We start from the raw sequence: 27,465 nt of genomic DNA on the forward strand, positions 1-27,465 counted from the left end.
GAAGAATCTGAGGTGGATCGTGGATGGAGAGGGCTACTGAAAAGACCACACTTAATACTTTTGACAGATTGCAAATTAAGACCACTGCTTGTAGCAATAATAACAATGAAAGTATTTGCCTTTTGTTTTGTCGGAAATGCATAGTCATTTCATGAGCAGATATAGTTGATCAACCTTAAATTTGACATTTTTAATTACTAGTGCTTAGCCATTTTTCCTGTGGTGCTACAGCTTTTATTTGGGGGAGCATACTTGGACATCTGTGATACTCCTCTTTTTTTACTCTCCAAGGATGTAACGAAGATACAGCATTCACTCGCGATGTGTTCTTTTCTTCTGTTCAGCGTTTTAGCGAGTTCTAAGTCTGACTGGGGAGTTTTTATTGAACGGGCTTCCGCATGGCTTTTCTCTTCTATTAAAAGCCTTGGCATGCTATGGCGCAGGGGGTCACTGGTTTGAGTTTAGGCTGTGCCACTTCTCAACTTTGTTCAGGGGTTGCTAGAATAGGTGCACAATTGGAAGAGTGCCATTGAAGTGGATGAGGGGAACCCTCATCGCACAGCAGCAGCTTTATAGCGGTATTAATTTGAGCTATGTCAGTCCCCCAACCCCCCCCGGCACAACAGCTTTGCCGTTTTGTGCTCTGGGTGCAGAGTGCTAAAAGAAGCAGATGGCTTGACAATGCACATTTCAGAGGACACGTGTATATTGTCTTCATCTCTCCAGGGCTGGAGCGCGGTTGTAGCACTGAATGAGGATGAACAGTAATTTGCCGTTACCAAATGGTGGGCATAACAGGAGGAGATGCTAAAAAAAGCAAGCCCGGCCCAATTGAACGCGCTAAATAAATCCTAGTGAATGAACTGTGACTGATAACTCTGTCCTTTCCAGGGAAATCGAGGCCTTTTTAGTCCAAATGCCACAGAAATTAGTCTTTTTTTTAATCATTTTAGTTTAATTCATTTTTTAAATAAAACAATTCTAATCTTGTTGGGACTGATTCCCTGACTCCTCTCAACCCCCCCAAAAAATAAAAAAAAACCAATTTGAGGATTACACTTTTGTTGCAGTAATATTTTCTGAATATTGGTTTTGCAGTTGAAGAAAGAATACACATGCTGGCTTGTCTGAAAAGAACGATACCTTAAATGATATCCTGTTAACAAGTTGGCTGGATGTTTAGTTTCTGATACTTAAAACAGTAGCTTTTTATTTGTTATTTAGTACGTGCAACATGGTCCAAATAAAACCGTTTCCCCATAGTGAGGTGAAGTAGAGTTATCATCAATTTGTAAAGGAAAAACAGTTTCCAAACTGCAAATGCCTCTGTATTACCAAGCATTTTAGAATGGGAATGTGAGTTCACATTTTGCTGTGTGTGCTTTGTGCTCTTTCTTTCTCAGCAAAGGCCTAGGGGTGTTCTCAGGTCATAATGTAAAACTTAAGTAACTGGGCTAGTAGTTGTGCGTCTCTAGAAGTAATCAAAACCCACATCTCACCGGATATAATGGTAATCTATCAGTTTCTAAGATGTAACAAAATGCTGTTGCAATTCTCCGAAGGAAAGATTTAATTCATTCTCTTTGTCCTGTGATACAGTAGTGACAGTTTAAACTACTACCTTAAATCTCCATAGACGATACAGCTACATTGGGTTGCTATAAAGTGCACTAGCAATACAGCACATAAATCATCTTTTAAGGATGCTATGAGCAGATTCAATATTAAATGGAGACAGTCTTCCATACAATAAATAATTTATCAAACCCCATTTCACATTCGAAATACATTCTGCGTTATTTATTCTGTCCCATGCCGTGTTATTCCTAAGACGGCATTTAAGGAGAGACATTATTGGCCAGTCTAATGAACTTTGCTTGGGGATGGTTTGTCCCAGAGTGTGGAATTGCAGCTGCTGTGACTGTTACGTGGCCAGTCTGGACCTTTTTGTGCCTTTCACAAGCGCTGCCCATTTGTCATGTCCCAGTAAATGGACTTGTACATTGGAGTCCTGGGACACATTGTGTGATGCAGTGATGGAAATGAACAGATAGCACTATAAAGGGATGCTTGTCACAGCTGACTGGTTATACAGTACATCACTCTTGGTGTAAAGTCGTTTAAAGACGAAAGCGAGGAACCCTGGAGACTTACCCTCCCAGGTTACTAGAAGCAGGCTTCTAGAAACTATTAAATGTTTTTCTGTGCTATAAACACAGGCTGTCTGGAGTCAGGTCCTTGAAAATCAAGGCGGTGGTCCTCAAAATGTCAAATGGGAAAATATCCGTCTTTCAATAACGTTTTTGTCACATTTTTTCCCTTTTTTGCCATTTTTGCATAAAGCCGGGTTATGAGAATCAATATGCCTTAACGTGACTGCAAAGTCGCTTGAAAATAGACGCAGACGTGGAACTAAAGCCTTTTTTCCCCCCGCAATCTCGAACCGCAGTCTAAGTATAGTTGTAGGGTTAATACTTTAGGATCATCTCTTTTTTTCTACATACAAGTTGATAACACAGATGCACATAATTTGTCTTCCGAGTTCCAACTCCTTTCTGTTCTGTGTGATGGAATCCCTGGACGTCAGTTTAAAGATAGTCCACACATGGGGTTCGTGGTCTGCTTGCCCAGACTGTAACACAGTTGGGATTGCTGGACTCTTTTTGTACCCGCAATACACATGTGATTTGATCTGGTGCACACCATCTACCATAAAATGCTGCCATCTGTTTACAGATGACCACTTGCACATTAGGCCCACTTGAACAGTCTTTAAACTGCAGGTAACTACGTAACAATGTGGGTCAAAGGACTAATTGAGAAGGGGTGTAATTGTTCCAAATACGAGCATTTAAATATTTCCTTGCAAGCAAAGCTCCTTGTGTACATATTCAATTCTTTTTGTCTTGTAAGCAGTTGTAATTCTTCCACATTAACAGAATTCCAGTGTCTGATTTTGTTTTCTTGATATATTTAGCATTAGACTGGGGTGTGCGCCAAATGTTTCTCGTTACACCAAAACAATGTCTCCAGTTCTCAGCTCACACATGTTTGCATCAGCATTATGTCCACGTTTGTGCAAAACCCCTGTGTTTACCCGGCTTTGTTTTACCTTCTTAAGATGTCATAGAATTCAAATTCAATCGATAAATAATTAGAAAAAAATCAATAAAATAAATTGTCAATGAAAATTAAACTCGGCATTGAGGTAATACTTTGTTGCGAGACACTCATTTTGGAAACAATTTTAAAATAGCCTCAAAACCTTTTTTTGCATGACTGCAAATGAACAAAACAAAGACATTTTCCTTTCTCAAATTCTTTTATTACTCAACAAAAGCAGAATGCAGTTCAAACAGGCATACACACTCTAATCTGTTAATACACAGTATATATTTTAAGGCCACTGTTTCAGTGTACAAGCATGTGCAGGGTTGTTAAGGCAGAAATTCTTAACTTTATACCAAGAAGGCATTTCGTAGCTCATTTTGGTATACGATGAAATGCCTTCGATGGCCAAGTCAGAGTATTCTAGATTGCTTTGTTCCACTGTTGGTTATTTAGGTTGGTCTTTTTCAGGGTAACTGTAATAAATATTGAAACCAAATATCAAACAGTATGTTGTCATCAAATTCTTTACCCTAGAGAGTACTGAGCCAGAGGAAAGGCACATTGAGAAGAGTTCCTTAGTGTGAAAAATGTCATGACAGCATAAATTGAAGTGGTGGCCCACAGAGATGGATTAAAATGATAAATGAAACACATTCATATTCAACAATTACATTTTAGTATGTTTTTTTTATTGTTTTGACTAGCAAGCTAGCCGTCATTTTATTTAGAAGAATGGCAGAGATTAACTGGAAATGTTCGATTTTATTGTTCAAGCAAGAGAATATTCATTGTACAGTCGTATATAAAGTACTCATTTTTCAAAACAAATTTGCAGCACCTCAGTGGCTTCATAAAGAAGAGTCTTGTGGGTATATCTAGGCTAGGCAGTGCTCGACTGGCTTTTCCCCAGCAACGGCGATAATAAAATATTTTGCCTTAGTTCCATTAAATTTAAATTGCATGAAACAGTATCTAAACAAATTGGTGAGACTGTGACTTTTATAAGAAAACGTTAATTTTAGCAGTCAGCCCTTATAGTTATGGCCACCTTTACCTACACTAAGAAACTATTGCCCATAGGCATTTAGTCATCTGCAAGAATTAAGTGTCTACCTAAATAGTTTATGAGATCTAAGCTGTTGAGAAAGTGTAGCCAGCGGCAGCTCATTGAACAATACATATAAGATCCCCTTCTGGGAATGCTCAAAAGAGCTGAAGTTGGAGCACTCCTGTAAAAAATGCCTGAATACGTAGAATGTAATGCATAGGGAAAAATAACTCATAGAAGATACAGGATTATTTGCCACTTTTGCCTTGGTTGACCATATTATTTTAACTTTGAAAGAGGAAAAACCCCGATTTAAAATGAGGATTCAAACCTCAAAATATTTTCTTGAACTTTTTATGGTTTCTTAGATTTTTTTTCTCTTCAAGTAAACCTACAGTTGTAGCAGGGGAGAAGGCTGGAATTAATCCAAAGATTGCTTCGTCCAATCGTGAAAGGACTTCATATTCAATGTTTAATTATTTTAAATGATTCGCTTCAACCTGCTTTCACCACTGCTTATCTACAGTGTTTACATTTTCTTTTTTTCCTCGAGTCTGTCAGAATAGTCAGAAGCATTTCAGACTAGTCATATTACAGCTGGATACAAAGCAAAACGTATACATTTTTCAAAAAGGTCATTATGAATCTGTGCAAATATTTATGAAGATTAAAACTGGTCAAGTGTATCAGGGATCAGTGTTTGTGCAGAATTTATAATGGGGAGAGTAACAAAGTAGTAACTGTGCACTTGAGCTCATGTTTAATGTGTGTGACGTGATAAACATAGGCTCATAGTGTGCGTGTTAATTGACATGCCATGTTGGTACAGATATGATAAAATTCTAAGCAACATTTTCTTGAAATCTTGATTTCATACAGGTTGTCTTTAACTGTGATCAGGCGCGCAGCTGCAAATGACGAAATATCGTGATGGATGTCACAAAACATCGACATTTTGCCGCAGAGCCGTTATCGGACACGGTGTGTGCCACCAAAAACAAGAGCATTCTTCATTTGCCTATTAACCTGCCAATATTAATATGATAGTTCAGGTGGGGAGCTGCGTCAGCATGCGTAGGCTGCAAAGGAGAAAGAGGAGAGAGAAAACGCAACGTTTCGGCCGTGGAGCCTTCTTCAGGTGTCCTTAAGTCTTCAGTTAAGGACCTCCTGCTTCTTCATATTAATACATCAATATCAACCTAGAAGACTAGGTGAAGTCATCTATTTGACATGGCATTGTTTAACAAGTCAGGTAAAGCTGGGTTTGGGGTACTGGTATCTTCAGTTTGCTGTGGAACAGCACATGTCGAGATATTGCTGGTTTGCCTGTGATCTTTGCTGCACTGATAGGTGCTCATTCTGTAAGGCACGGCGGACCCTGCAGTGTGTGAAAAGGGTGAGTGATTCACGTGATCACGTCATGATCGTGTGAACAGTGTGATGGGGAAGGGCAGGAATCTGAGTTTACCAACTTAAACTAGAGAGGATAAAAAGATGAACAATTGTCGGTTCCTAGTTTTAATGTGCTGTTTGCAGATGCTGTGATTCCACAGATGTATAAGAATGATGTAGATGTGGCTAGTTCAATACTTTTTCACATCACTTCTCTGTAACCCTTCTGATCTTCAGCACTTAATGTACCTTTATTGTAATCGGACAATGGGGGTTTAAGCTTCTGTGTAAAACTGTGTGAATGGTAAGCATGTTAAGTGTTGTATAATTTGTACAATACTCTTGCCAGGTAACAATGCAGATCTGTTTGATTTGTCTTCATCATAAAGTCGTGAGCACTTTAACATTTGGCTGTTTTCACCTGGCATTATATTTATTTGTTTTTTAGGCGGGATAGGCAGGAAAAAAAAAAAACCTTGGGCTTTTAACTTCATTTGTCAACAGAGGGAGCCCTTGCTTTTCGAAATCTAGTTTTTCGTCTTACACAGGAATTAAATCCATTGTTCATAAATATGCATACCAGGACAAATTAAGTTGATATTTTCCTTCTGAGCCAGTGCTGTATAGTTTGTACTTAGTTCATGGTTTAATGAATATTTGCCTCGTTTTTTTCCTCTCACCCTTATCTAAGTTAATAGATAAGCAGTATTAAATTTTAATGTAATTGGCACTGATGGAAACTGAACCAAGGGTTATTTTTTTCCCTTGTGTGCTTGTAAATTAGTCATATAAACTTTTCATTAATTTGTATTTTAAGCCAACATTTAAAGTGTACCAAGATAATTCATGTACATTTCAAGATTACATTGCGTGGTCCACCTGCCCCCATCCCTTAAAACTAGATCATTGTTAATTTATTACATTTTTCATGCTAAATACAATGAGATAAACATTTTACTATCACTTATGGCAGAATCATCCAGCTCTTAACTATTGAATTAATTGAACTGAGGAAGTGCATGGATGAGTGATGATCAGAATTGTATTTGTTCCAGTACAATCTAAACACGCTATGGCATTTTTCATGAGGTTTCATAAATGTTAACTTTATTTTGTCTGTTTCTTAGGAGGAAGAAGCAAAGCAGTTGGTCCGAGATGCGATTGCAGCAGGAATTTTCAACGACTTAGGCTCCGGCAGCAATATTGATCTCTGTGTCATTACTAAAGGCAAAGTTGACTATTTACGTCCTCATGATGAGGCCAACAAAAAGGGTGTTAGGTGAGATTCCTTTTATTTTTATTTTATATTTCAAAACGGTTATGCTTTCCTGTAATGGCATGTTTTTTTGCCTGATTCTCTCCACATTAACTTACGAAGAAGGTGCATGGTGAGATTGTAATGCATTTGGTCTGTATTGTGCGATTCTGTGATGGAAGTGGAAATTGTTAACAGGTTTCTAAAATATTTTGTGCCACCTTCGAGAATTGAATGCTTAAATCTAGGCTCCTCACTCACTACTAGGGTATTACAAAATAAAATCTGGCCCTGTATTATTTCAAAATATTACAGAAGGTCTAAAAAGGTTCAGCTCTTTCGTGTGACATTTTAATTACAGCAGGGTCTCGACACTTGTGAAGGTTCACTGCACAGAACCGCCACAAATAGCCAAATTCTTAAATAACCAAGTCCACTCCTCTACCATTGCCGAGTGCGCTCTTCTTCCATTCAAGCTCCAGTGGCCAGACCGAATCGCGAACAACCAGATTCGCACATGTTAAATTCGCAGATGTCGAGATCCTACTGTATTTAGATTTCATAAATGATATAGGGAATAACGCATGTTACGTGCAAACATTTACTTTAATCGTTTTCTTTTATAAATAAGGGAACTTGAAGCCCTGCCAAAGTGAGTACAAATAGTGTGATCTGTAGATGCTTTTAGTCTAACAATTAATGTTTGGAGTGTACCTGTATTCCTATGGTGGATATTAACACATTTAACCTGTAGCGTTCTAACCATACTTACGTTTTAAATGCTTTTGAGGTCATTCTTGTCACTTTCTAAACACTTGTTTATATAAATAGTCTGATTTTGAGGTTGCTCATCATCCCAACATTGTAGATATTCCAGTTATTTCAGTGAGTGTCTCATATTTAGAACACTAAGGCCTGAGTGACGTCTTTTGCTTTATTTGAACAGATCTGGGAGCTACAAGTACAAAAGGGGAACGACGGGAGTTCTGACGAAGGCCATCACCCCATTAGACCTGGAGGTTGTGGAGGAAACTGTACAAACAATGGACACATCTTGAAAGTACTTGTAACTTGTGTCTTGGTTTCCACTTACTTTGTGGTATTCTAATGCCTGCTGTATTTATAATATCACGATGGTGGTGAACTGTAGGCTACATTTTACTATTAAAGCCTGTGTATGAATACAAGCTTGTCTGTAGAACCTGTTTGTTAATATCCTAGTCCTTAGAAAACGTTGCAATGAAAAAGGGTTGTGATGAATTTGTAATATTTCCAAACGTTAAAAATTGGATTGTCGGTGAAAAGTCAGATCAAACTCGGCTGGCTTGATTTTTTTTCTTTTGTGAAAAAGCAGATTTCCACTAATAGTTATCTAGTTTTTAGCAAATGTTTACCATCCATAAATTTAAAAAAGAAACTCCCAGGAATTTCAAACAAGGCTGGCAACGGTGGTTCGATCTGCATATTACCCTTTCAAAATGGGGGTATGGTGATGGTAGTCGCTTGGTGAAACACTAGTTGCTCTTCAGAAACTGTGTCACCAATTAACTCTTAATTTGGGAGGTAGCGTTTTAATTAGTGCTATTACAGTATGATGAAATATGCTTCATGTCCACCATTTTTTATATGTATCTTGTACTGCAAAGTACTCTATAGCAAAAATGGTTTCGCCAATTAATTCCCAACGTGGTAGGTGTGAATCCTTTCAATGACAATTTATTTCAAAATGACATTCTGCTTAAACCACAATGACAGACATCACATTTGTTCTCAAACTTAAAACTACCTTTATCTTGGAAACTGCCAAATCTCAAATCCTCAAATCTGGTTCATATTTGCACCGTGATGCCCTGTAGTACTAAATGCAGAACTTGTTTTCAAAAGCTTGTGCTGTTGAACTCCGGGCTTCAACGGGTCATTCGCAATAACAATGCAGTTACATGATAGCAAAATAAGATTCATGCGGACACCAGGAAGGCAGTCATTTTTGTAAATGAGACGTCTGTTCAGCTGTTACTCTCGTCTGTACGAAATTTTATTTGTTTGAAGTTAAGGCTGCAGTCTTCTGGTCAGACATTTACAGTTATGGCGATAATACATCTCACCTTGCCATGGACTGGCGTCCCATCCAGGGTGTACCCTGCCTTGTGCCCGTTGCTTGCTGGGATGGGCTCGACCCCGTATTGGAAGGATCAGTTAGAAAATGGATTGTGTTCGATCTCAAACCAGGATTCGGTGGTCATCCTTATACTATAATTGGCAAATGTGTGGTTTATGGTTATGGGATGGCACCACAATTTACTTTTAAAATGTTACTTTGCTGTCCCATGTGTATCGCACAATATATTAACATTAACAACACCTTTACCTGTGGGCATAATTACAATAATGACCAGAAATATGGGAATACATCTAGGAATTTTCTATCTGAAACATAAAGCCGTCTTCAAACAGCTTAGTCCAAAAGTCTGTTCCTTGTCTCGCCTGCATTATTGACCATTTTTCATACAAAACCTACAGCTAATGATAAAGCTTCAATGTAGATAAGTCAGAGGTCAGCCTGAGTGGCAAATGTCAACATAGTTTATCCAAATCGACTGGCAATGCAATATTATGCTGCCAGTATATTATTTCATCTTTCATTCTGCCTGCAGTGGCTATAGAATTGCTCTACCAGTCTGGTAATGAATGGCAGGGTAAAGAACATTGCCGAAAAGGTCAATATCAGAGGAATGCAGAGCGTATTTGACATTTGCTTGACATTTCACAGTTTATGGTATTACTATATTTCAGTTATGCTGTAGAGATGCTCCGTTTCCTGCTAAGTATGTATGGATGGCCGTTCAGTTCGCAATTATCAGAGGTTTATTAGCAAATGCTCTGCTGAATGTTATAACTGCATCTGTGATATAGAAAAGTCAATATACCATGAATAGGGTGAGCTTAATGCATCATATAGCACAGTATACAATTTCTCAAATTCTTCATTTGAATGTCAACATATATAGCATCTAAATACCCTGACTGTAGTGCTGTGGTATTTTTCAAGAGTTTCGCTTTTATTTATCGGCGTCACTAATCCATCCATCCTTTTCTAACCCCTTTATCCATTTTGGGGTTTCCGGGGGGGCCAGAGCCCATCCTGACAAGCCACGGGCGCAAGGGAGCATACAGCCTGGATGGGACGCCAGTCCAACACAGGGCACATCCAGACACGCACACACCAGGGCCAGTTTTCCACAGAAGCCAGGCCTGTGGGAGGAAACAGGAGCACCTGGATGGAACCCACAAATTCCCAAGGAGAACTTACACGCTTTACACAGATAACACCCCAGGTCCAAAATTGAACCCAGGACCCCAGTGCTGTGAGGCATGTTTTCAGCACTCGTTTAGGTTGTGGTTCTTTTTAGTGAAAGGTACAGTGTTCTGTTTTAAATGTTAAACATTTAACACGCAAGAATGGTCACAAACAAGTGGGACTGCATAATGGCCATCTAACTCATTTGGTTTTTATTAGTTAATGGATCTGCACATTTCATCCAGTTGTTTCTCCTGGGAACATACCTGGGGATATCCCTTTATGTAAAAAAAAAAGGTGCTTTACATTCTCATTTTCAAATATGCTTCCTTTTAGTTTCATCTTCTGTCCCTCTCCCCCCAATTTAAAGCATGTAAACTGATTTTCATCCAGTTTTCTGAAGAGGAACCAGTGATAGGAAAGTAGTGGCAAGCAGCTGTTACTACAGTTCTGTTTCATGCACTGAAATTAGCCTTAATACGACTGATGAGGTCTATAAAGGTTTATTAAACATAACGACCAAGGTCTGTGAAAATTTAACTAAAGTCATTATGGAGAACTTGGGGAATTTTCATAAAAAGGTTGTTTTATTTATAGACAAACCAACAGTGTTTATATAAATATAATTTTACCTTCATGAGATGTATGATATTTAGCTTAATTAAAATCTTAAACACGCTTAATGAGGTAGAATAACTTCACTAACCTTAAACTTTAGATCAAATTTGTCTTCCATATTTCATTTGCTCCTGTTTATTTTAACATTTCGTGCATGTTCTATTAGCCATATTGCATGTAGCTACTAACAGCATTACTGAAAATGCTTTAGTTTCATGCCAGATGCAACTTTAATATTGTCAGTATAGCCACAAAACACTAAAGAGAAATACACAAGGAGTATTTGAAAATGTTTTTAAATGAAAGATTAAAGGGTTTCTATGGTAATTACATCAGTTTTGCTAGTGCCAGCTTTTCTCAGGGATTTTGTTTTTCCTCCTAGTCTGGATTTGAAATTTTCCCAAATAACAGAAACAGTTTTGTTAGTGCAATGTTATGAAGTTAAAGGAAAAGATTAATGAAAATACTTCCCCACCAAGACAATTTGGAATAGCTAATAACTTTGTCACTGCACAACAGCAGGGTTAAAATGCAATCCAGCTATATTCCTTTTAAGCATCCCAGCTTGTAAAGGACACTTCTTATGTGGCTTTTACTACAGTCAAGTGCTGTATAGCTAGTTATTAAAAATGGCTCCTGCTTCAGTGAGCACAGCAACATTGACCAAGTCCTCCACTGTTAAACTTAGACACTATGTGTACAGACTGTGGCACATCTCCCAGTCACCATAACACACAAACGCCAGGTTTACTTAGTAGTCAACCCAAAAATAACAGGTTTGCACAAAAACCAACATCCACACCAGTTGCAATAATCACCATACATCTATTCACCCATATACACAATGTTACAGTACTTAAAGGTGGATTCTGTTGTCAAACACATTTGTAAGGGGGCATGTCAATATTTATTCCCTGATGAAATGGAAAAAAACATTCCAGCTGTGGAGCCTTCGTTGGGTGTCAGTTACAGCAAAAGGTCAGAAACTCCAAAACATATCCTCCTCCATAGATCAGTGTATGAAGATCATCCAGCGTTGTCACCAGCTGTGATTGGCTGCTCAGCTCCCTAAATGGGACCAATAGGAATTGAAGAGACACCTCCTCTCACTGACCAATAGAGGAGCTCCTCAGTACATGAGCATCTGACCAATAGGAAATGCAGGACCTCCAGCCCCCAGCAGACAATGGAGCTTGTTTCTGGTGTCTAAGCTTTGTCCAGGTGAACTTTGCAGTCAGGAAGCAAATCTGGGGAAAAAAAAAAAAAAAACAAAAAACAGCAGTATTACTACCTTGAGCCAGATATTAAGCATGTTCTGCTCGGAACCTGGATATCCAGACTTGCTGCAAGTGATGTGGGAGAGACCTGTAGGTGGTGCTTCCACCCCCCCCATCTCAGCCCTTACTATAAGGGGTTCAATTATTTGGAAGATATTTAAACAATGATCTGTAAGGATTCGAGTGTAGGGATGTTAACCCTGGAGTCCTGGCTAAACTCTAATCTAGACTGACAACCTGGGCTTGTCATTTCCAAAATTCATTTAGTTCTTCACTTCTGTACCTGCATCTCACCTTGTAGTGCTGCATTTCCAGGACAGGTGAAGTCAATTCCTGTCAACATGAAAAGTACTCCAGGATGAAAAGCACCATCTATACAAGAGGATGTAGTCTTGTACGGTAGTGAAATGACTGCAGTGGTCCACAACCATGAAGGAGTTTATAAGGTCCTGAAATGTTAAAGGTACACCTCTGGTCTCACAATCCAAGTAGTTCCAGGAAACTTGGCAAGTTAAGAAATCCACTCCATTCTGTGGGAGTGGAAAAAGTTACCAAGTAACCACATCCCTGTCCCCAACTCCCCTCCACAATGCTATATGTGAAGTAGTAATAGTTTTCATTTAGAACCTACAAGCCAAGTCCCTTGAAATAGGGTTCTTGTGGAATCAAATCTTTACCTCAAGTATACAGGCAAGACATACAGGACCATCTAAAATGCCTTTTCGGTTGTCCAATACCTTGCATTGATCCATGAAACCATTTCACAGGTACTTTCATAGTCTTGTGCTTAAGGCTGTACCACCTCAATTCCATACAGAAGAGAAGCCAACTAACCCTCACCTAAAGCAAGTCTTTAGAATACCAAGTAACCACACCTCCACATTGCTTGGTTTTTTGCATGCAACACCCTAACCTACATTCAGCATCACTGACTAAGTTCCGCAATAGCAGTTTACTCCACAAACCAGCCAACAATCCATACATCCTCTCAGTGCATGTAGCACTCCCTACTGGACAGCATCTCTTACTACATTTCCAAACCACAGCACAGCTTGTCAAGTTCCACAGATGATTAGCTGGCTTCAGTAAGTGCTCTGGTTGAATTTTCCAAGCCATTACCATCACACTCCTCATTATTATAGAGCCACAGCACCATTAACAACACAGCTCAACATAAATAAATTACCCTGTTCCTCTCCAACACAAAGCACAATCTAAATATCTTCCTTCCCAGCTTCACTTTTATAAGCCTCTTCATTAATTCCAGGGGTTTGGCTAATTCCATGGGAACCAATCCCAAAAGCCCTAAAATTCCCACATGGAATGCCCAGGTGTGTCTGTCTCAATAATGCACACCTGTTTCCAAATCCCTGCCTGCTCAGAGGCCATCTTGGCTCAGAGAAACACCACAGTCTGGGCTTCAGCCAAAATGCAAGGATCCTACAGAAGACTTCTAGGGACACTACTGCGTTGCTCCAATAAACTTTCCTTGGACATTATTAGAAGTGTGTTCTTTCTAAACCTTTCAGCATACCTCAATCCAATTCAGAAATAGATTAAGAGAGAAAGATAATGATTTGATAATGGTTTATATATATAGATATTTCTTTATACATACACAGATCTGTGATTTTAACTCTTAAATCACTTTTTGCCTAACATTATTTCTGTTCCTACATCAGAACACTTGTCTGTGCCTGCTTTGATTGGACTGGTGTTTTCAGTTGACGTATCACAAAGGAGAAAGACAGTACTGCAGACCCATTATAAAAACATGCATTGCTAATAGAGTCCTCTGTATTTAAAAATAATAATGATTAAAAGATTGTTGTAGTTTTTACTTAAGGAGATTGAGGCATTTCAGTAAACTAGCAGGGTGCAAATAAGTTGCAGTTATACAGTGTGAACTACTTCAACATGAACCAAGGCAATTGTGAAAGGATGCCATGGGGAAGTGCATTTAAAAGTTCTTTACACCAAGAGTTGTGGGAGAATGGCTCAGGTGATCCAGCTATTTCGTTGAAACCAACAGCCTGTCTTCTTTAGAGCAACGACTGCATGAGATTATTGAATCAAACAGATACCAGAGACCAGGGCGACATGGGTTGAATACGGTTTGAACTTTCTCATGTTCTTGTAACTTCTTAAATGAACACATCAGCTGCATGACTAATAAGAAGTACATAGGTAGTAAATTAACTGTATATTAACCATTTTACAGATGAAAAATCTGACTTGGTGCAGCATTAAGATAAGTCAGGTTATAGAATTGTAAATGTCCTGCAAAGATCTTTAAACCCCACAGCTCGCCTACATATTTCTAAATTCTTTAATTCACATTCCTGTGGTTCTCAGATGCTAATAACCATTAAATGTACTATGATTACTCAGATGGCCATGGAAATAAAACATTTTGAAACTTGTAACTCATGGGGGCTTCTGAAAACACGCTGGATTTCTTCCGCAAGTTTTCAGGCGGAGCCAAGAAAAAAGCTACCTGCACCGTCAGTCTGTAGCCACGCCCACTCGGGTGACATCAGTCGCAGGCCACGCCCCGCGCACCTGTCCGCCAGGTTCAGCGGGGGAGAAGGGAGCTGGGTGAGTTTGTTCCGCGTCTTTTAGCATTTTATTATTTTTACTTTATTTGAATGTAAATAAAATGTAACTAATGTAATTCTGAAGTCTAAACCTTGCAGGAGCAAGGGGGTAAAACCCGTAGTTTCGTTGGGAGCTAAATGGCATTTTTTTAATGTCTTTTCTTTTCCAAATCTTTTATTTTAACAAGCCACCTGTGTTTCACAGACAACACGTGTTTTCCTCTTACATGGAAGAGAAGCTCTGTTGTGGCCGTAAAGACACTGTAAGCTGTATCGGCAGAATGAAAACGTCGCTTTCCGTATGCTCCTTTATCAAACACTTCGTGAACTTTGTTCGCAAAATCAAGCGTGTGCATTTATCCAAACCGACACCTAGAATTGTAAAGTTTGTTCATGATTTTCCAGACTATATTGTGCGGTAAAAAAACGCTTCTAATACTTTTTAGTTTAAATGGTCTTAAAATTCTAAATTCTGCTGTTTCTGTGTTTCCACTTTAGTGTTTTCGAGCAGGACATGATTCACACTAAGTAATGGGAGTCTAAACGTAAGTATAAACGTTTTATTCATTTCTTTACACGTATTTTATTGAAATATATTCTGCGCTATCTGACCTGGACAAAACGCCGTTCGCTACTAAGAAACCTTGGTTTAAATTATCTTTAAATGGTCGTATAAATACATGTTTTCTTGTGTTTCCAGTTTGGTGTCTTCGGGCAGGACATGCTTGGCTCAGCTGCTGGAATTAACCGTGTAAGTATAAACGTTTTTATTCTTTTCCACGGATCCTATTGAGGTACACTATATCTGTACCTGCCGAAAAGTGTTGTTTGAAAACACGATGCACCTTGTCAAAAGAAAACTCAAACTAGGTGTGATACTAGATTTCTCCAGGGCAGAAATGGTTTTGACCCGACAACACTGTAGGCCTGCTGGTTAAAGAAAGCAATTTTCTGCTAAAACTGCGATCACTTCAGCTTTTTGATGCGCGAAAAGCAGGTTCATAATTAAAATAACGGAGCCTAGAAAGATTTGGATTAATTGTTCACGTATTAACCGGGTTGTTTCAGAAAAAGAATATGCTAATCAAACTGGACATCGTTAAAAAACAAGAATTTGGTAGTTTTCATCTAATCGATACACTGTAGCGGTATTGTGCCTTCGGTGTTCACGCTTTGAATTTAAAGCTTTAAATGTATCTACTTCAATACCCGGTTGAACAGGAACATTTTCTGTTACACCAGGCTAATCACTTTATTGCAACTGTAAATCTTTTTAAACAGTTTCATCTTCTGAACGTGTCCGTCAATACTCGAACTAGCTAGCTGGGATCATTTTGAGATCCTGTTACAGAAAGCGCAGCTCAGACTGATTTCTGTTGTTTTGCAGGAAATGCACCGAAGTTCCAGTCTTCATGCTGATCGCTGCTCGACAGAAGCCTTGGAGAAACAGTAACGTGCTGTATGTTTCTGTTTTTGCCGTGTAGTTGCATGCAGATCTTTCCGTACTCTGTTGACTTGTAACAGCATTTAGCGTTAATGTAGCCTTGCTTTGACACTTTGTAATTGAAATGCATGTTAATTTCCACATCGAAGCTTGTGCATCCGACGTATTGTAATGTTTTGTTTTGTATGCAATTTTCGCTCAATAAAGTGTTGATTGAACCTTGATTTTGTTCTTTCATTTCTTGTACAGAGTTCTGTACCCCCTTGGCCCTGAAAAACCCCGATGTTGGTGAGTTTTTTGGCGGAGAGATTTTGCTTACAGTTTGTGGCCGCAAGGGGACACCCTATCGCTTTTTGACTTGAAAAGGTCAAAGGCTACCCCCTTTTTAAGCGTGTCCAGATTTTCCCGCCAAAAAACTTAGTATCTGGGGTCTTTTTCGGGGTGTGGTAGCAATCAAGCCGAGCCTCGCCCACCCCCCCTCATTGGAGAGGGGTAGGCGGGGGCTGGCTGATTGACCGCAGCTCTAGCCAAGCCCACTCGCTCCTGGCAGGAGAGGATGGCAGGTTGGTGGTGGCTTTGGTCCCTGCAGCGAGGCAGGTCCCCTGGGGTGTGGACTTAGAAAGCTGTCAGTTGCAAACTGTGACTGATAGGCTGAGTCCGCCCTGGGTGCCTCGTCTCTCTCGGGTCCAGGCCACCTCCCTTCCCCTCTAGCTGGGAGTGAGGGGGCTTGGCTAGAGCTATCCTCAGTTCTCCTCCCCCCGGGGCTGTACCCACGCTCCCTGCTAGGGACCCTTTTCCCCAGAGACTATCTAAAAAGGCGGGCGTCTTCGCACTTTTGAGTACACGTGCGATAGGGTGTCCCCTTGCGGTGCGTGGCGCACACTGCAAGGGAACCCTTCGCACCTTCAAAAATACACGACAATGCAGACAATGAAATCAAGAGTTTTTATTGCAGAATTTACAGCACATACAATAGCAGCAGTCAACAGAAAACATGCAGGTCAAGAATAAAATACAGCACTGAATCGGGACATTACAGATCAAGCCATTGGGATCAAAAATCAAATGTCAGGAAAAGCACACATTGTCGAGAAGAACTTTCCAACGCACAACGAGTTGCTGGAGTGGAGCTGGAAAGGAGATCGTCGGAGCGCAGAGGATCAGGAGCCGCAGACCTGAAGATAAAAGAAAAAGGATCATGTGAAAAAGAGATCGGATTTGCAGAATCGATTCACTTGACGTTCTGAAATCTATTAACTTTTCAAACAAGCTGCCTGAATAAAGAAATATACAAACACGATCAAATTCAATAAAGCAATAGGTAATTCCATTAGAAATCGCAGATACATCCCAGTCAAACTACTCCAATATTTAGAAAATACGTTCAGCCAAATAGAAATTCAATTCTACTTATAAATGAATGAATAAATAAACTTGGAAAGTACCACTTACAGCATCTATAACATTCGTTTTAACTCCCCGCTTTGTTACAATTTGTTAGTATAACGCATTTTTACTCAATGGGTTTTATCAATAAAAGACACTTTAAAAACCAGCGCTTCAGAGTTTCCACTTTCTATTTAACAATAACTTCCCGCTTTGAAAACTTGTTGCAATTTGTTAGTATTATACATTTTTACCCAATAGATTCAATAAACAAAAGAACCATTAAACATCAGCGACTTAAGAGTTTCCACTTTCTATTTAACAAAAGCACAACGGAACGAAAATCAGTTATATAGTCAGTATAAACCCGTTCTGGTGTTAAAATGTTGGAAAATACGTTTGTCTTACACAAAGATAAAAGGTATAGCGGAAAGTAGGAATATAACTTACCAGGAAAAAACACCTTTTCATAACTGGAGGCCCGTTCTTGGAATCCTTTTGTCACCTGGAGAAATAAAAACATTACGAATGAGTAAATTTAATCTTTACAATATTTAAGAATTCCGGAGCGGAGAGCGTTAATATAGGCCGAATCCGAAAGAGATTACACAGCTACTGACTTTATAAAGCAAATGTTTGAAGACAAACTACAGCCTTTTTCGTTGAAGAAAACCAATTTAGATATACAACATCTTTAAAAAACACACTTTAATGAAAAATATAAGTATAAGAAATGAAAGATATAAGTATAAGAACTACTTATCGTCTGAGGGCTAGCTAAATAGCATTTCGTTATACCATATACCTGTATATGAGAATAATGACAATAAACTTGAACTTGAACTAATGCAGACTTTAAAAACTTCGTGAGCACGCCGAAAAGGACAGGACACTAATTTCGGCGTCCTAAACCACAAATTAAACCGAAACAAATGCAAACAAAATTAGCAACAACAATACATTCTTGTCTAGCTTTCCTCAAAGTAAGATTTGATTTTTTGCACTTAAAATAAGAAAAATAGAAACAAAACGCAAACGCACCTCACGCCGCAGAAACTCTCCCCGCCGCCATCTTGCCGGGCGCACCTGTGGAACAGGTGGACGGGGCGTGTCCGCTGAGGAAGGTCACTCTGGAGGCGGGCTCGGCTCCTGAATGACAGCTGTGGATTCTGTGACAAGGGCTCAACACTCACCACACCGAAGATAAATAGAAACTGTAACTCACCAAATCATGCATAAAGTATATAACGGCTAAGGAGTTTCAGACAGCCTAATACAGCGACATTCCCCTGCGAGACTGTTCGCCAGACTCGTTTAGCTTGCGGCCGGTTGATCGTATCAAGAGAAATGTGCTGGAGAGAGACTCCTGTCGCTCCTAGTTAGGACTGCACCTCTCTCTCGCTGCTAGTGCCACACCTGTCCTGCAGGTGTCTCAGTGGTATAAGGGGCTGCTTTTTAGAATTGAATGAAGAACTATTCATTAATTAATGTCTTAAACCCCCCATTTTCCCCAGTTTTGGAGAGCCCCGAAAATGGAGCCCCCCAAAACGGCCGGCGTGGTAGAGAACAGCCCCTTCCACAAACTCACCCCGACAGCGTGAGAGCTTCACCCGGGGCTTAGATCTCAGACTGACGGGGAGGCTCGGGGCTCGTCTTCGATTCACGACACTCACGGGGAGTCGAGGTGCTTTTCTGAACTTTAGAAGTGTCCGATGGTTCAGCCCGCGGAGCCACCAGGCCGGCCACGCAAAACACTGGGCATGTCCATCTCTTATCCTGACTAAAGCCAAGTTACGGTTCAGAGACGAGGCGGTTCCCCCTGTTTGCTCGGTTTTCAAGCATTAAAGCTGAAATGTCTTTGTAATGCGCTTTTCTAGTCCTTTTTTGTGACTGGACATGAGTTGTTTATCTTTTTCGAATGACAGGTAAAAACAGAGTAGCAAACAAATGCAGTAGAGTCGGAGCCTGTATGTCATGTGTCAGACATGATGTCTCATAGGTTAAAATGTTTATGTTTTTTATTTATTTTTTAAATGTCTGGAAAGAATTCTAAAGACAACTTAAAAAAAACGACATGAACGAATAAATTAATCTAAATGAATGAAAAAAGCAAAGCATCCCTTTAGTTCCTTTATAGCAAGGGGTGTCACGACATGATATACTGTACTGTTCGTCTATGAGCGTTTCACAAGGCTCCACGCAGAAGTTTAATCTTTCAGATCAAATATACAAAAATACAAAAAAAACATACATGTAAACAGAATGTGAACTAGTGCATGGAAAGAAATTGTGATAAGTTTTATATTAACTCAAACTGTCATCTCTAAGAGAGAAATTCAATATTGTGTTTTACACTACACAGATTATACAATGAAAAGTGTTGGGGAACCAGTCAATGAGTGATGTACAGTACAGTAATCACAGGTGAGATTGACTGTCAAACACTAACAGTATAATTCTTACCATTTGATCCAAACTTAAAAGGCAGGAATTCTGAAACACTGTTTCTGGCGCAAGGCTGACGCTAATTTCATGATCTGAATAGTTATTCATCCATGGGGATGAATAAAGTATTTTGAATTCAACTGAATTGAAAACAAATTGTGTATGTTCAAGTCTCAATAAGGTACCTTAATCAGTACTTTAATACAAACACAGTACATGAATGATTGGGTTTTTTTTTTTAAAAAAAACCTAGATATATGTTCAATTATTTTATGTGAAAATAAAAATATTTTCAAATATCTCTGAGTTCTGCATGTGTGAGTCAGTAAGAGTTTCCAATGTCGTGTTATGAACTATCTAGGTCAACTTAGTACATAGTGCCCCTTTAAAAAACAATTTCCTGGTTCTTTTTCACATTCCCCGAAGTTGCATTACATGAAATAGAACCACAATATTCTTGTAATACAGAAAGTTGCTAATTTTTAAGTACTGTATGTGGCTCGAAAGACCTGTCAAATCTTTAAACGCTCCCTTGATTTGCATAAAATGGACTAAATAAGAAACTACTTCTTCAGATTAAAAAAAATATTGGCACAGCTATGACGTATTGAGACGTGCTAGTTGAAGCCTTTTTTAAGAACATGCAATTGTTTTCTAATGTTCGCTTATTAAGGCTAAACTTTTGTGATTACGGTATGATACTTACTGTCATTTAACATAATTGTCCTGTTCACACAAACGCACAGATCCTGGAAATAAAAGCAGCACAAATGCTACTTTCAAGGGCACAAACCGGCACAAACGCAGCACTAATGTATTTGGTATCATCGTTTGCGGGGGGGGCAACTTCACGGAGGTTTTACGACGAAAATAATTTAAGTTAAAAGTTTCCGCCTTTTACTACATCAGCCCTTTAATTGTTAAGTTAATTGCACCAAGTTAACTTCAATTTTTAACAGCAGTTGCCTACTAAGTTCTGACAACGATTCCTATGCCTTTCATTAGCCCTGTATCAGTACAAATATCCTCTTGTACAGTTTTAAATATTCTATACAGTATTTGCTGAAAGGAAGAGGTAATGTTTACCACTATACTCTATACAGTATGTTTATAATGTTAGGAACATTTTATCTCTTTGGCTGAGTTTATATTTGGCAATTATTGGTAGCAGTACTGCTAACAATGTCAAAGTATGTTATTGTTTTTCTTAACTGAGAAAATAAGTAGCTTCACAGATTTTCCCACTAACTTCAACTAAAACAGATGACTACTGGTTACAAGAGCATAATAAATATTAATAACCTCATGGACTCACAGCACAATCTCACTCTTCATTTTACAGTAGGCAATTTGCCTAACAGCAATTATTTCATACAGAAATAATTTGTAGTAAAAGGCAAGAGTAAACTCAGGCTTGGATAATTTGGTTATTGTGATCTTACCTCAGGCAAAGGTAACCAGGCGATTTAAATTTTGCGTATTACCCATGGGAGTTTTACTGATAAAGATTTGGAAGTAAGGGTTCAAAACTCAGAATTGTTGGAACCTTTATCTTACAATCCAGGTGCTATTCTGCAATGAATTGCAAGCAATGAACTTTGTTAAAACATACAGTTAAGTGTTTTATATCAATCGATCTTTTTGATTAGGAGGAATTTCTGGAATTGAAACACATCTGGGAATAACCGTGTATCATGAGCTTTTCCCAAAGGACTCACTAACACTATACATTCTCCAAATTTGTCTCGAAAGATTATCGGCACCTCTGAACAACAGGAGAGGCAGCCAATTAATGTTGATCCCCGTAAGAAAGAAACAAATCAAGGGAGTTATTTTCTTTGAGATAAATAAACGAGAATCTGAAAAACAAAACAAATGGTATGCCATTAATTCACTGCTTAAAAGGCCTTGGAATCCCATCAGTGAAATTAAATTCTTGTACCAGCTCAATGTTACCTTATTTTCTGAATTTACAATGCACAGGCAAATCTGAGAGAAAGAGAGATGTTTATTTCCAACATAAATTAAGCATAACTTGTCATAGTAACAGCACAATTGTATCAAGTGTTAGAAATTCCCCAAGTACATCTTGAATAAGAAATACCATCTGATAATGTAGTGATTTTTTTCACCAACAAAATACAAATGGGAAACACTTCAACGTGATTCCACTAAATTAAAATCACAGTGATACAAATGCCAAATTGCCCAAAGAAAAACTGATTTAAAATATTTTTTTTTGCAGAAAGAGTCAAATCATTATGTCTAGATTAATACAAGTTCATTACACAGAATTTATTCTTGTCTACAAATGTTTTCAGTCAAGGTATTTCTATTGAAAGCCAGTCAAACTAATTAGGGCGGATTTTGTCTCATTAAGCACATAGTGAAATTAATAATCAGATGTTGCGGTATCTCTATTGCAAGACTAGTGTCCTTTCTTAAAAGAAACATGTAAAATATTTTATAAGCAATCTGCTCTAAAACATGATTTGTACCCATAGCTTTATTAAACCTGTCCCATAAATGTTTTACTCCCATTAGTTTCTTTGTATTTAAAATATATTTCCTGAAATCATGGCAGCTAAGGCTGGCACAATACTAAATAACAGACAATATATAACATTTAAGGAGGAAAAAAAGCATACGTCTTGTCATCATCTGTGAAGCACTGCAAAAGCAGCATCTGTTAAGGTTAACACTTAAGAGACAATTCTATAAAAAAAAGAATCTGAGAATGTGCAGATGCTAGCACTCTCAGTGGAAAGGAGTTATACCGTCTCCACTTAAAATTCTTCTTCACATAATCTGCTCATACACAGGGCAATATCTTTGCACAAAAATGCATATATTAATCTCAAGCACGATGCAAGTTTCCATTCAATACTGTATACATTTTATCTTGACACATAACGGTCTTGGTTTCAATGTGTTTTTTCATTCACATTACAGATCATTTTTCACAGTTACAACAACAAAAAAATACTTCCTGAACGGGACTTTCTACATCCTCATTCCAAAGAGATAGGACACTTGCTATCAGTACTCACCAATTCCTGCGTCATTTATCGGTACAAGTTTGTTTTTTTTAAAGAAAACTGAACAGCAAACCCCATCACAGCTGCTTTCTAAACAAAAACTTCATATCACAATATTGAATCGGTAAACTCTGAAGCTTTTAACAAACGAAATAGAAAAATGAAGCAAAAGGCTGAGCAAGAGAAGTATAGTTCAGTTCATACCGTCTTATGTAGCTTTTTAAATGTACAACTTTAAAAAAGTAAGGTAAAACTGAAATGAGTTACAATGCAAAAAATAATGAGTATCGCCAGTGATGACCTTGAATGGATTAAATATGGCAAGTTTACATGGCATTATGTTAGACTGAATACTCAGGCATTCTTACGAATAGGTTAGTTATTTTTTTCTTAAGATAAAGAGCACTGTATGACAAAATCAATAAGAACAGAGGCTTGTCTGCAGGACACTGTGGATACATAATTTTCTCCTTAACACCACATCACTGCCCAATTTTGTTTTCAACCACTCTGCACTACTAAAGCATAAAGGTCTTCATAAAAGAGGTGGTTTTCAAACAAAAATGAAGGTCTTGCAGTCACACCATCTTGAGTTTCGTGAAGAAAAACATCTTCCAAAAATTCAAGTAAGACCAAAATGTGTTGGATTTATCGCCCAGCAGCCTCGACAAAGATTTCAGGTGCTGGAGGTCCAGAGGTGCATCTGTCTCGCTATCTGGTTGACGAAGCAAATATCGGGTCTTTGATCGGGGTCTGGATTGATGCACATGCTGACCAGCTCCCGCAGCTGAAGAAAGAAGAAGAGACAGTCCTTCAGGCATTGTGACAGAAGTGGAAGAGGGGTAAACCTGCAAGATGAGTGTCTACCTGTTTAACTGAAGTTGTTACAACTTGAACTCACAAACATTTAGGAGAAGAGACAACCCCACTGCCCACCAATCACTATCAATGATATGAATACAGCCCTTGATTGTAGACCACTATCACCCAGACGTTCTCACGCCACCCTCAACACTACCAACAATGCAGCACCCTTTGCATTCCTCGAACGTATGTCTGTTCTCAAAATCACATTATTAGGGGTTGTACCTCCTGGAACATCCACAAAAATGAGTCAGTAAAAGTCAGTAACAGATGTGGAGTCATAATGACTATTAAAAGAGAATTCAGTGGGATCCCTGAAGTTTCAGATGGCTTACACACCCAGTTCAAATCGCTCGCAGTCCGCATGTAAAGAATTGTCATATATCTCATCTCCTATGTCTGAGCCCTCAGTTTGCTTTGTTGGTTCCCTGTTCGCGGAGACCAATCATACAAAAATAAAAAATCTATAGATTTTGATCTTCACTTTATTCATTTAATTGTCAGATTTCCGTGTTCCTTAAAGGAGAACTGCAGTCCCAGTTCCTCAGACTGGTTATTAAATCTGGGTAATGACATAAATTCACTGATGGAACGGATGAATTAAATGTAAAATCAGGACCTTTGTGAAAGCACTGCATGGTCGCTATTGTTGTTGCAAGCCACTGGTCTTGCCACGGCTGAGAGTGAGAGTTCGTGAGAGTTGTGACTTACAGTAAACCGGCCCTCCCTGCTCGTTAGTCACCGTAATGACTAATGTAATGTGAAGTTCGAGTGAATAAGTACAGGTTGGGTAACAGACATTTCACTGTAGAAATGTTCCAACGTGATCTGCATTCAGAGTTAACAAATAGTCTTTGTCGGCCAAACCATCTCCAAGTCAAGAGCAATATTTCTATTGGATTAAAAGAGATGTCTTCACAAGCCTGCTGGTTTACAATGTCATAGGGCTGCTTCACGTCATCAGAAGTTTTGTTGCCGCGTTCTAAAATGCAGACAACGAAGGCCATTTTGGCGCAGAGCAACCTGGAAATTTAGTCCATTTTTTATATTTATTTAACATGTTACTGTGTACGTTTTACTTTCACTGTAGTGTGAAATACATTCATCAATGCCAATTCTTTTTAACCCCGAAATATAAGAATAGTATTGCAGTTCCCCTTTAAACAACCAAGGTCAGAAACTTTAACTTTTTACAACGTATCCAAACCATGACCTTTGACTCCTATTTCGGTGCTGAAGAGAAAAAAAATGCAGCGATGGATTTTTTGTTGTTGCTGTGGTTGGGTGCTTGGAAACAAATCTGTCTCTTATGTGGATCCAAAATTCTAGCACAGGGGAGCCTATAAATGAAAACTGATGTCCTTAAACCAACTGCGTCGTCTTTTTCTTTGGATTGTGGAACCTATGGGTGCCTAATCTTTTAAAAAATCTTGCAATATGCTTTTTAAGCAAATTGTTCATCTATAGCATGCATGCTGAAACGCACTATTTTGTCTGTAGTCCAAACTGTTTTTAAAACAAACCCTAATAGCATCTGGAACATATAAGCAATAATATCCACTACATTGGGGATCATTTCGCACCTTAAAGTAGTGCAAAAAAAAAAAAACAGTGACATGTCAGCATTTGCTGAACAGCAGTTTGTGGTTTGGAAAAAGGAAAAAAAGGACGACTCCTAGCTCATGATTTGATCTGCATTTCATTAGCTGAGTTAGTACATTTTACTGTCACTGCAAGTACCTACTCCCTCTCCCCACTTTTCTACCTTCAGAGATGCTGCCGGTTGTCCCAGGCACTAATTTTTTTGCAACTCTATTTTTTTTTACCAACTTGCATTGCAGGCCTGCGGTATTCACCAGAATGCGCTACTGAGAGGAAAAAAAAACCCCTCTAGAATGCAAATACAAAATCTGGTAATCAATTTAAGAATATATATATATATTTTAAAAATAGTTCTGCCTCCGTCATTTACGAAGATTTGAAATAAAATACTACGAACGAGGATATGTGAAATCTGACCTTTAAAAGCTGTGCTTCTAACATACTGCTGTCACTTGCCTCAGTAAAAACACAGGGTTTGGTGGGAGGGAGGGTGGTGGGGAGCTGCAGGCTTGTGTACCAGATAACAGAGTAAAAAGATATACAAGCCTTTGTCTGGCCTCGTTTCAAGCCCTGTCAGGCTGCCTGTTTGGAGTCTAATACCATCTGGTATCCTGCTCCCTGGGAGCTGATGATCTGGAGCCTGCGTCGTTCCTTTCACACTCTCAGCAGTATCACTACACTGACTCTCAATCACTGCCAGGAGGGAATCTTGCAGTGAGGAGGGATGCTGTTTGCCTTCAACACACAGACAGGCTCAGCGCTCTTCCGAAAGACGGGGAGATTCAGTTATTAATTGTGTATTTCTGATTTTTGAGTGATTAATAGGGCATCTTGCCCTGCTTGGGGTTTTTTTTTTTTAGTACTGTGCTGCGTTTTCAAAGCCAGGCCAGCTCTGACAGACGTGTAAGATTTATGAATTGCAGGAAACCATTTTTTTCCCCCCTCAATCCAATCTAATTAGACCTGCCCATCAAAAGCTTATTTTATCTCCTCAGGAAGCCCACAATGAATATTCTGACCAGTGTTTGTGTAACTCAGATTTGTCTAAAGTCAATTTCATTAATTAACTTGTTTTCATGCAGTCTTCACGCAGGGAGGAGCAAATTATGCCAACAAGCCTTGCCAGGTAGCTCATTCTTATCTGTGCTTCTGGCTATTGACTTTCTAACCTCTTCCATTCAGATCTAAATCTCAAGAAGCACAAGAAGCACCTGACTTGAGCCAAGTTTGTCTGCATTCTTCCCAGTTTCCTGGGTCACAAAGTTCTTACAAGTCATGCTGACTTATTCTAGCCATGACCCAGCCAAAATCTGAATCCAGCTATCTCCCAGAATACCAGGCCAATGAATTCACCTCCAGCGAACAGTCTAAGTTTAATAGTAAAAGGAGAAGTCAAAGTCCTTACCAACAGCTCACTGGACCAGAGCACATTCTGGTTTCTGTAGAAGTAAGCTAATTAGAGAGAGTCTGGATCCCCTATTGGGTGGGATACCATTTATAAATACTATCACAGAAAATGCATTTGTAAATATTACCTACAGATGCTATGTAGTACACAAATAGGAGTACACACAACTGGAGAAAATATCAGTAATGGCCTTATTGTCAATGTTGTATATCCAAGTATGTGAATAAGTCAGCAGTACAAGCATTGTACAGGTAGGGCTACCAGTTCAAAAGATTACAATGTATAGACTCATCTTATTTAAGTCCAACTTCTCTCACTGACTTCACTGCACAGAACCTAAGATCAGGTTTCTTGAACAACTGATTCTAGTCCTTCTGACCTCATGTTTCTCACGCCGCTGATCAAATTTGAACCAAAACTCACTTCTTTTCCGGCTTGTGTTCTGACTCCGTGCCGACAGATGATCTCAAATTGATTAATCTTCCATGACAAACCAGAACATATGCTTTCCCGCTAAGCCAATTAAGGCAAACACACCGGTAAGCGTTCTGAGATCCGCAGTGAACCATGTTAGATCTGAGGCTGGAGCACTTTTCCCCAGGACAAGGCGATTCATTTAAAGCTCAGCTGTGGAAAAGCTAGACCAGTCTTCCAAACATAGAGATCTAATTTTTTTTCTCCA

The 27,465-nt window shown here is 38.9% G+C and overlaps 2 protein-coding genes and 1 long non-coding RNA gene across 7 annotated transcripts in view; 2 read left to right on the forward strand and 1 right to left on the reverse strand.

The window, feature by feature from the left end:
• Positions 1–7,993, forward strand: part of psmb7 (proteasome 20S subunit beta 7) — a 37,589-nt gene extending 29,596 nt beyond the window's left edge. Inside the window, exons 7-9 of one of the 2 annotated variants that reach the window (XM_015367068.2) lie at positions 6,679–6,830; positions 7,438–7,458; positions 7,753–7,993. In XM_015367068.2, coding sequence (XP_015222554.1) covers positions 6,679–6,830; positions 7,438–7,458; positions 7,753–7,864 — 285 coding nt within the window. In that variant the 3' untranslated portion in view covers positions 7,865–7,993. The remainder of the gene's footprint in view (positions 1–6,678; positions 6,831–7,437; positions 7,459–7,752) is intronic. The other variant, XM_006640702.3, reaches the window with a different exon arrangement.
• A 5,573-nt stretch (positions 7,994–13,566) lies between these two features.
• LOC107079871 (uncharacterized) lies at positions 13,567–16,264 on the forward strand. 2 transcript variants are annotated; one of them, XR_011183440.1, is made up of 4 exons: positions 13,567–14,597; positions 15,095–15,141; positions 15,297–15,347; positions 15,984–16,264. It is a non-coding gene; the product is annotated as an uncharacterized lncRNA (long non-coding RNA). The 2 variants fall into 2 exon arrangements; XR_011183439.1 differs by lacking the exon at positions 13,567–14,597 and having other exon boundaries at positions 14,604–15,141.
• A 5,597-nt stretch (positions 16,265–21,861) lies between these two features.
• Positions 21,862–27,465, reverse strand: part of nek6 (NIMA-related kinase 6) — a 115,980-nt gene continuing 110,376 nt past the window's right edge. For all 3 annotated transcript variants that reach the window (XM_015367064.2, XM_069183305.1, XM_006640703.3), the window contains one exon: positions 21,862–23,696. In XM_015367064.2, coding sequence (XP_015222550.1) covers positions 23,586–23,696 — 111 coding nt within the window. In that variant the 3' untranslated portion in view covers positions 21,862–23,585. The remainder of the gene's footprint in view (positions 23,697–27,465) is intronic.

This window comes from Lepisosteus oculatus, chromosome 24 (genome assembly GCF_040954835.1).
Source record: "Lepisosteus oculatus isolate fLepOcu1 chromosome 24, fLepOcu1.hap2, whole genome shotgun sequence".
Lineage (NCBI taxonomy): Eukaryota > Metazoa > Chordata > Actinopteri > Semionotiformes > Lepisosteidae > Lepisosteus > Lepisosteus oculatus.